Source organism: Sesamum indicum, linkage group LG6, assembly GCF_026168435.1.
Source record: "Sesamum indicum cultivar Baizhima isolate 11 linkage group LG6, ASM2616843v1, whole genome shotgun sequence".
Taxonomy (NCBI): domain Eukaryota; kingdom Viridiplantae; phylum Streptophyta; class Magnoliopsida; order Lamiales; family Pedaliaceae; genus Sesamum; species Sesamum indicum.
Genome location: NC_142662.1, coordinates 7928949 through 7938702, shown reverse-complemented (window position 1 = coordinate 7938702; position 9754 = coordinate 7928949). Strand labels below are relative to the sequence as shown.

At 37.4% G+C, this 9754-nt stretch overlaps 1 protein-coding gene across 2 annotated transcripts; it reads right to left on the bottom strand.

The window, feature by feature from the left end:
* Positions 1-488: 488 nt before the first annotated feature.
* Positions 489-8717, bottom strand: LOC105164605 (Leucine-rich receptor-like protein kinase family protein). 2 transcript variants are annotated; one of them, XM_088881277.1, is made up of 27 exons: positions 8592-8717; positions 6515-6653; positions 6246-6317; positions 6085-6156; positions 5835-5906; positions 5628-5699; positions 5470-5541; positions 5313-5384; positions 5148-5219; positions 4990-5058; positions 4827-4898; positions 4643-4714; positions 4273-4344; positions 4009-4080; positions 3856-3927; positions 3701-3772; positions 3442-3513; positions 3273-3344; positions 3125-3196; positions 2966-3037; positions 2762-2830; positions 2598-2669; positions 2455-2528; positions 2221-2349; positions 1758-2102; positions 1297-1667; positions 489-1177 (listed from the first exon to the last, which is right to left on the bottom strand). In XM_088881277.1, the coding sequence occupies exons 1-27, from the start codon at positions 8593-8595 to the stop codon at positions 809-811; spliced, it is 2865 nt and encodes a 954-aa protein (XP_088737403.1). In that variant the 5' UTR covers positions 8596-8717; the 3' UTR covers positions 489-808. The 2 variants fall into 2 exon arrangements, with proteins under 2 accessions (XP_088737403.1, XP_011081595.2); XM_011083293.3 differs by lacking the exon at positions 8592-8717 and adding an exon at positions 6972-7834.
* Between the last annotated feature and the right edge of the window lie 1037 nt (positions 8718-9754).

The window sequence follows — 9754 nt, the reverse complement described above, 5'->3', positions numbered from 1 at the left end:
AGAAATTTTTTTACTCATATTAGATATATTGTATTTAATTCATTATTATAATATGAAAGATTACTCAAAAAAATAAATACAAATTTACAAAAATGAAATGAATATTTGAAGGACGTGGTTCTAAAATCAATCAACTTCTATAATAATGTTGTATAGCTTTCATTAAATATACCGTGTGTGACACGTCAACTCCCCCCGTACAGGCGTGTGAGATTAGAGGTGCCCCCGCCCCTTGATTAGGATACACGTTTTGTTATTATTTTTATTTAATCACTAAATACATTAACAAATATCTGAATCGCTCCTTTCACGCATCCGATTCTTGGAATAATGATTTGTCAGTTTGTGGAGAAGGCCTTGTTTAAAAAATGAATATGGGCTTGATGGGTCTTTTTCATAATGGGTCAACATCAACCTCTTTTGGGCTAGAATCAAATTGGCGGCACACGGCCCCAAGTTGTTTGGTTCCCCAATGAATAAGACACGGGTTGGCCTAAAAAATTATGCACTATAATTACATGAAATCTTTGTCGAATTCCATACATACTGATCGCAGAATGAAAGGCATTATTGCAATGTACAGAGTGAAGTACCTAAAAGTGTGAGCCAAAACTCAGAGAGGCAGGAAGTCCATTTCCAGCAGGAGAAAAAGTGGCCTCTAAACACCATAAATTTCAAACAGTAACAGAGAATACACATGCTTCTAATTCTGCTGCCAACACAAGCCTGTCTATTTCGGCTGCGCTCACTACAACAATTGCTGCTGCTGCTACAACTTTTGTACAATAATTTCCACGTCTTTTCTACTTCAAACGCTGTTCTGAGAAATAACTTCTCCAAATTTGAGGAAAAGTTGGGCATCTGATGTGCTCATGGATGAACAATTGACCAAGTGAGGAGTCTTGAGATTTGCGTACTCGTCCATGTAACATTGGGCTCTGGCAGATTGGAGTTGAGCCGAGATTGTGGGGGTCGACAATTTAGCTTCCGGAGGAGGCACAAGTGTTCCAAGGACTCGAACTACTTCGTGCATCGTTGGCCTATCCAATGGTTGCCTCTTGGTGCATAAAAGAGCCAGCTGAAAAACTTTCTTCACTTCTCCAAGATCTTTACATGTTTCAAGGATCTCAGGATCCACGGTATCCATCACTGCGTTGCTTGCGGCCTTGGTTAATATCTTAAACAAAAAGAAAAACAATAAACCCGTGTACATATCTAAGAGGAACTACAAAACTGCCAAATTTGAGGCCTCTACTTTCTTATTCTTGTTAAAAAAAATAACCATAGAGAACTTACCAGGTGATGGAGGTTCGACTCGTTATCCACTGCTTTCCTTCCAGTAAGCAACTCCAGAAGAACAATTCCATAGCTGTAGACATCAGATTTCTCTGTGAGGCGAGAAGTGCGTGCATATTCAGGGTCAATGTAACCAATGGTTCCCATTATATAAGTCGATGTATGGGTTTTTGATGGGCATAAGCTCTTGGCTATGCCGAAATCAGTAAGATGGGCCTCATAATCCTTGTCAAGTAAAATGTTAGATGACTTCACGTCTCGGTGGATTATGCGGGGGCTGCAATCATGGTGCAGATATGCAAGCCCTTGTGCGGAACCCAGTGCAATACCAAGACGCGTCTCCCAATCAAGCTTTTTCTTCTTAGTAGTTCCTGAGAAGCAGCATGATCAAGATAGAATGTTAGCTTCAACAAGCATTGACTAGCCACAATATGCATGTCAACATGCAACCTAGCACTCACCATGAAGGAGGTCCCAGAGGCTTCCGTTTTCCATGTAGTCATAAAATAGAAGATTCCCAGTTGGAGAAAGGGAGTAACCTTGGAGGCTGACTAGGTTACGATGTTTAATGCTCCCAACAGTCTCTAGTTCTGTCTCGAATTCTTTCAGGCAATGAGGGTGTGAATAGAGTTTCTTAATAGCAACAGGCGTGCAGTTCTTGAGAACACATTTATAGACAGTGCTTGACGCTCCATAACCAATTATGTATTTTTCGCTCAGGTTCTCTGTCATCCTCATAATGTCTTCATATACATGAAGTGCCATATTCATGTGGAGGATAACGAGCTTTGGGGATGAGTAATTAACTGTTGAAAACGTGAAACTATGAGAAGCATAATGAAGTTTTAGATTAAGAACCTGTTCTGCAAGTGGAGTTTCATTGTCATTTTGAGTTGGTGAATTAAATGAATGAAAATAAGGTACCTGGTTTGTCAAGTGGCCCATCTATAAAGGGTTTTGGGTTGTGCGGCCGGCAAGCTGCAATTAAAATCATAAGAAGAATTGCCAGGGCGCCCAGGGCAATTCCAAGTATAGCTGCTTTAGATATTACAACTGCAAACATAAATGCAGAAAACATTATCCCCAAACATTAGCTTGTATACTAGGGCACTGTAGAGCCATAAGAAAATCATTTTAATCATATCAGTCTATACTGACCTCGCTCAGCAGGCCGAGGGGCATAGCAAGACGAGCCGAGCCAGTAACCACAAAGGCCTGGATTTCCTAAGAAGCTGAAAAGTGAAAAGTTAATGACAACTGAAAAAGGAAAAAAGCAACAAGATAATTAACCGAAAGCCTACCTATCTGGTGAAAATCTTGAGAAGTTGTTTCCTGTAGGAATATAACCAGCAAGATTGTTGTACGATACGTTCCTGCAAAGGCACAATAACATCAAAGTTGAAAATAATCGTCCAAGCAGTTATCATATGTCACTATTTAAATGTAAGTTTGGTAGTGAACCTACAGAACTGTAAGACTGAGGCAACTGGACAGCGACATCACATCACCAGATATATTGTTGTTCTCCAGCTTCCTGTAGTTAATTTGCAAAACTGCTGCTTAACTTGTCATTAAGACAACAATACATCAATTATTACATATCTAATATTTCACATTAGGAGAGCCTTTTGTTATGGACACACACACAGAGAGAAGAAGCTGCTCTTACAGCAAGAAGACATTTTGCAGCTGACCAAGTTCCTCAGGAATTGGACCTGAAAGGTGGTTATTTGAAAGATCTCTGCACAAAAAAGCATACTCAATAAGTAGCCACTTCTTCACAAAGGGAAAGAGAAAACTCAAACCCTTGTGTAGTTTATTTCCTTACATCTCCATAACACTTCTCAGGTTGCCGAACTTGGCAGGTATCAGCCCACTCAAATCATTATTACTTAAGTTCCTATTTCAATAAATGAAGAGAGTTAGCAATGAAAGATGCATCATAACTACTGAAAATCAGGAAATGAAGCACTCACAGTTTAAGGAGATGTTCCAAGTCGCCAAGAGAGGACGGCATATAACCACTGATCCTATTATTTGAGAGGTCCCTGTTCCAACCAGAATAAAGAAGAATGGTATAACAATCATAAAGTAATGCCATAGCAAGCGAAATTATTACTGAATAAGCAGAGTTCAAACACTTACAAAGTGTCGAGATTACCAATGCGTGATAGCTCAATCGGAATGGGGCCCTTGAGATTATTGGAGGACAGATTCCTAACAAATGTGATCAAGAGCAGAACACATATTCAGAGAAAAATATTGTAGATTGCACAGTAGCATTAACTACAAAGTCAGATGTCAAATACAGACGATGCCAATGATTTGAAGAATTTGGTACAAAAACACAGATTTATCCTAAGTTTTAAAGCACAACTTGTCAAGAAAACAGAAGGGAACTTACAGATAAGTCATGCTTTCCAGCCTTTGGAATGCAGGAGGAATGGTCCCATTCAATTTATTTCCATGCACATTGCTGTCATCAAAACCTCAAGTAATAAACCTGAAAGGGAACAATCATTTGACAAAAAAGAAAGCTAGATAGCTTAAGATGCTCACAGGCTATTTAGATTTGTACAGGAGCTAAGATTATCCGGTATAGGCCCCTCCAAATGGTTGTTGGCTACATTTCTGTGTGAATATCATAAATATAACTTAACTTTTACAGATCATAAGTATTAATATGAGCAAGCTTATCGAGAAAATACATACAGGTCAAACAAATCTGTGAGCTTCCCAAGTTCCGGTGGGATATGCCCAGTCAGAAGATTATCATTCAATTCCCTGGAAAAGGATTAAATAAGACCAAACTACAAATACAAGTGTTTTTACGGTCCTCGTTCAAAAAGAAAATCATATGCCTCCAAGAAAACCAACAGATGTTGCACGCACAAATAGTTTCTTGAATTATAATTTGTCAGGTCACCATGCAGAACATTACTAGAAAGGGGAAGAAATAGTGCAAAAGATTCATACAGATAGTGGAGCTTTGTCATATTTCCAAGCTCAGCAGGAATGGGCCCATTTAGCTTGTTCCCTTGCAGATACCTTCAAGATTAGATGATCAAAGGTTAAAAAAGAAAAGTCAACACATATGTAAACATAACGCTAAAATTCATGAAAGCTCGAGCTGCAGGAAACAATATCATACATGACACAACCACTCATCAAATATAGATGCTGAAAGGCAAGGGTAAGACAAAGATGTTTTCATTGCACTTCAGTCGCATGTGCGCCTTCTAATAAACATGGTGGTAAACTAGAAACTGTCCAGACCTACTTCTCGAAGTTAGTTCGTAATCCATACGACAAAACAATGGACTCTGAAAAAGATTATTATGCTTACAGCTTCTCGGTGTACGTTAAATTTCCGAGTATTGATGGGATTGTTCCAACCAACATGTTGCAACTAAGATCTCTGGAATAACAAAGCATCAGGGACAGCGCCGAGACAATAGAAAATCAGTTAAATCACAAAACCAATATGAAATACAAAGTTACAAATGCAAGTGAAACAACGAAACACTTACAACACTGCAAGTGCTTGCATCAAGCCAATAACTGATGGAATTTGCCCAGAAAACCGGTTACCTTGCAATGACCTAATATATGCAAGAATTCAATCACTAGCAAGTATGGTTTAAGTCTTAAATGAGCTAGGGTATTTTACCAAGCAAGTCAGAAGACACTTACAAGGTAGCAACCTGGAGAAATCCAATGTTGAATGGTATCTCACCGCTAAAATTGTTAAATGATAAGTCCCTACATGGAAAAAAGAAAAAGCCATTTTAAGCTTAATTGTGGGAAAGACTTTCTCAAATTCCATACATGGTGTCAGTAAAGGTACATACAGAACCTGGAATGCAGTACAATTGCCAATACTTTCAGGTATTGAACCACTCAGGCTATTATTTCTGACATCACTGCACGTAACAAGATTACAAGTTTTTGTCAACAAATACTCTATGCACAATGTTGGGAGCCTCGAGCAATGAGGAAAGTGATTGGAAACTTACAAGTACCACAACCCCGTCAGCTGACACATATCAGGAGAGAGAGTACCTTGTAGGTTGTTACCCCGTAACCCACTATTTATTAAATACAATAAAACTCTTAGAATCATAAAGTACGTAGTCAATCCACCTGTATATTTCATGAAGTAATCTAACTCACATATATTGTAGAACTTCGTTCCAATATATTAATCTCGGTATTTCCCCACTCAACTTGTTCTGAGCCAAGTCCCTGGAGCAATGAATTCAAAGCTTGCGACTCAGAACATGCAATATTACAGTGAAATCAAAAGAAATGGGGAAACCACTATTACTCACAAAATCTTTAAGTTAGGAATCTGAGAGAGTGTTGAGGGGATCGGACCAATCAACTGGTTATTTTTCAAAATCCTGGGAGAGCAGTTAATCCACATACTTAAATAGCAGTGATGAGGATAAGCTAAAGCAAAAAGTACGCATAAATTGCAACACAAAAACACTTACAATAGTGAAACAAGATAATTGCAAATTGCTTTTTCAACTTACAAATTCTCAAGTTGTTTCAGTTTTGACATTGAGAAGGGAATATCTCCATAGAGCTCATTAAATGACAAGTCCCTGTTAAATATGGAAATTCGTTATTCAGACGTGGTTGGAAAGAAAAAAAACAAATAATTAAACTAATGCCTGAACCACATTTGTTAATCATCATGAGGCAATCGCATATCTAGCTTTATGGAATATAAACAGCTCTTTCTTAACTGCTCTTAAATTGACACAGCAAACGGGAACTTACAAGCTTATCAAAGCTGAGCAGTCCCCAATCTCATCTGGGATCTGTCCGGAGAGCCGATTTCCCCTTAGATCACTAATTTATAAACACAGAACAATCACTATTTCTCAAGCCAAAAATAATTTGCTAAAGAAAAGAAACTTAAAAGGAGAAAGTGAATTTACATGGAGAGTAGCCCTTTAAGCTGGCCTATCGCAGGTGAAATTTCACCATCAAGATTCAAACCCGAGAGATTACTGCAATGTATGCACATAAGTGGGAAAAAAATTAAAGAAGGATCATATCTTGGACCACCCAAAGCTCAAATAAGTGTAATTTTATAGTAAAAGCCACGAAATATTACTTCATGTATGCCCAAAATTAATCAGAAGAATATCCATAAAGTGAGAAAACAATGGAAAAGACGGAACTGAACCAAGAAACAGAAATTTACAGTGCAACCACGTTGAAGGTGACATTATCACACGTCACCCCTCTCCACGCACAGTAATCTGAAGATGGCGAGTCAATCCAGTCATACAGCACATTTTCAACGTCTCTAAATGACCTCTTTATCTCCAGCAAAACAGTCCCTTTTCCACATAAATTCACAAAAATCAAAGAGAACGGTAAGCATACATCAGTGAGACAACAAAGGCTCTGAAAGTTTTGATATTGAACGAAATTGGTTAAGGCGTGGAACAAAACAATGCAAAAGGCTTCGTGGAGAAATGACGTGATTATGATAGTTTAGTATGTCCTAGGCATAATTATAATAAAGACAAACAGAGTGAAACTTCCTTTAAAAAGTTTAATCGATAATTAAACGGCTATAATACTAAACTCCAAGATCATGTGCTCTAATAAGCCAAGAATAAGGAAAAGCCAAAGCCAACACTAACAGCACTCACCATCATCACAATCCACAGAAGCAAAGTTCAAGCACACTGCCAGAAATCCAACAAGAATGATTCTTTCCCAAGAATAAGCCATAGCCCACTTCTCATTAACCATTTCACAGAAAAATAATCACAACTATAAATGCAAACTCATTCCAGTCATGAAACCTCAACCTAAAAACAGTCAGAAATGAAATGGAATGTGATTTAAAAAGGTGAAAGCTCCAATACTGGCATCAGAGGATGGAGGTAAAGGATTCACCAACGTAGGAAAGAAAGAAAGAGAGATGGAAGAAGGGAATATAATTACTAAAAGATGTCGAAAAATGTGACAGTAGAAGGAAGAGCAGGCTGTGGCTTGATATGATGTTCAATCACATCGTTCTGCCAGAGAGCTCTGCAGTGTGTGTTCTGAGTGTGTGAGAGAGAAAAAATAGTGTAAATAATTATGCATGTAAGGAAATGTGGAGAAAAAGATAGAGATACGCTTATGTGGGCGGAAAATGGAGAATTATTTGAATAGGGAAAAAGTTAAAAGACCTTCTGCCAAGGTTCTGATACTAGCTCTGCTGCAACAATAGGTTACAGCTCTCACTTCTTAGTCCTCTCTCTCATTAGTATTACATCAGTTTCTCTCTCCATATATACATACAGATAAGTATCCCCACATTTAATTTCCAACAAAATAAGCCCATCTCTCTGTAGTTAACAAGTAAACCACTCTTAATTACCAATAGAAAAAGGAAAAGTTAACCACTCTCGCTCTCTGCATACATATCCTGATTCGAACAAAGTCCTGTATATTCCTCAATGTTTTATGAGGGTGGAATCTTTGTTGAGTATTCTTGGGAGAACAAGTACTCCCCCCTCCCTCTCTCCCTCTCTCCTTTTGAAATATATATACAAAGAACAACATAAATACATATACCAAACATAATACGTATGTACGTATATATCCTTAACAGTAAAGATGCCTCAAAAAGTTACGAAGTCAAAAATTTGAATCTTTATTGAGTTTTCTGAGCATAACAAGTCGCTGTCTGAGCAGAGAGGTGAGAGCTTAAGATAGCAATCTTTCTTCAGTTGACAATGTACCATTTTCTCTTCTCTTTAACCAATTTACCATATAGCTGCAACCCTGTAAATCACAGTTCATATCACTCACGCCCATACAAATTTTCAAATCTGTATACTGTAAAACATTCACACTTTTTCTACTTTGTGTATATAAACTATTTGCTGGATAAATGGAAAAAAGTGAGTGAGTTTTGTTTGTTTTCTTCTTATGGCGCTGCCTTCTTTTTATGATGATATGGCCCTTTTTCAACTCAAGGACAGAACTGATGAAATCATGACTAGTTTTCAACTCCAGTTTCTCTTGAGATGTTTCATCAACTAAGTTAATTTCTCGATAAACTTCAATACTATTTTACTCTTGCCGAGAAAAGCTTAAAACTTTAATCTTTATTATAGAAAACTTTTGCATTTTGAAGACTGTTCCATGTAACCCAGTATAATAAAAACCATCATATTAAACACTCTCCTACTCACAGAGAAGAGAAAAGAAAAGAAAAAAATGGTTGCAACATCAGAACTCACTTTTGGACAGAAACTCATAAAAGTAATTCTTACCCATTTTTCACAACCTTCATGAGAATTTACCATTTACTCCGTTGGTGAAAGGTGTGAAATAGGATAGATAGGCCTTGTACCATAACAATGCTTATTTGGCTGTTTTCTGATTATGGAATTGCACTCTCATCATTCTTGTTTTTATGGATATGGCAACCTATAGCAGTACATAGATTCCAAGTTACATTGCTCCATCTATTTTTGCCTTTTAATCTCACGTTCCTGTGCAGTGAAAGCTTGCCAAGTGCCAACTTTGAGGAAACTACAGACTATCATTATTATGGGAGTTTTTTTATGCTCAATTTGATCCATATAAATTAATTATACGATAAATATAATATATTTAGTATATAATTAATATAACATTAAAAAAAGTATGAATATATCACGTTTATACCTAATTAATTAAATTTTTTATCAAATCCGATTCCAACATTATTATTTACTTCACATGATGGGGGGACATAATATTTGCTTAAACCCTCAAAAGGGGAATCAACTCTGCAGTTGGCCTAACCTTATCTCGAACATTCACCTTTAAACAAGTTCATATCTGAAAAATGCAAGAAAGTAATCAAGACTTAGCTCAACTATGGAAAGCCTTGTTTGAGTTGTAAAGATGTGAAGATTGATTTGAAAAAGTCAAGGATGATCCGGTCCAACTTAGAAATCCCAAATTGAGTTGGAGACTCTAAGTCAAGTCAAGGATGACCCGGTCCAACTTAGAAATCCCAAGTTGAGTTGGAGACTCTAAGTCAAGTCAAGGATGACTCGGTTCAACTTAGAAATCCCAAGTTGAGTTGGAGACTCTAAGTCATGGCTATAAGTACTACTCTTATTGGCATTGTTTTGTAGAGTAGAGTAGAGAGAAAAACATATAAGTTCTCTGTGTAATCGAAAGATAAAAGAAAGAGTTGAGATGAGAGTGAGTGTTGTCTTTCACGTGTGGTGAAAACTTACATACAAGTGTGTGTGTGTTGTACTCCTCAATTTTCTTCCTCTTTGAGTGTTTTTTCCGTGCTTGGTATCGCCCCCAGACGTAGGATTTATATCCGAATTGGATTAACAAATTCGTGTGTCTTTTATCGCCTTTATATTCCAACCGTTATCCATCTTGACCCGATCCATTCCCTAACATGAGTTTGATTCTTGTATAGCAGCAA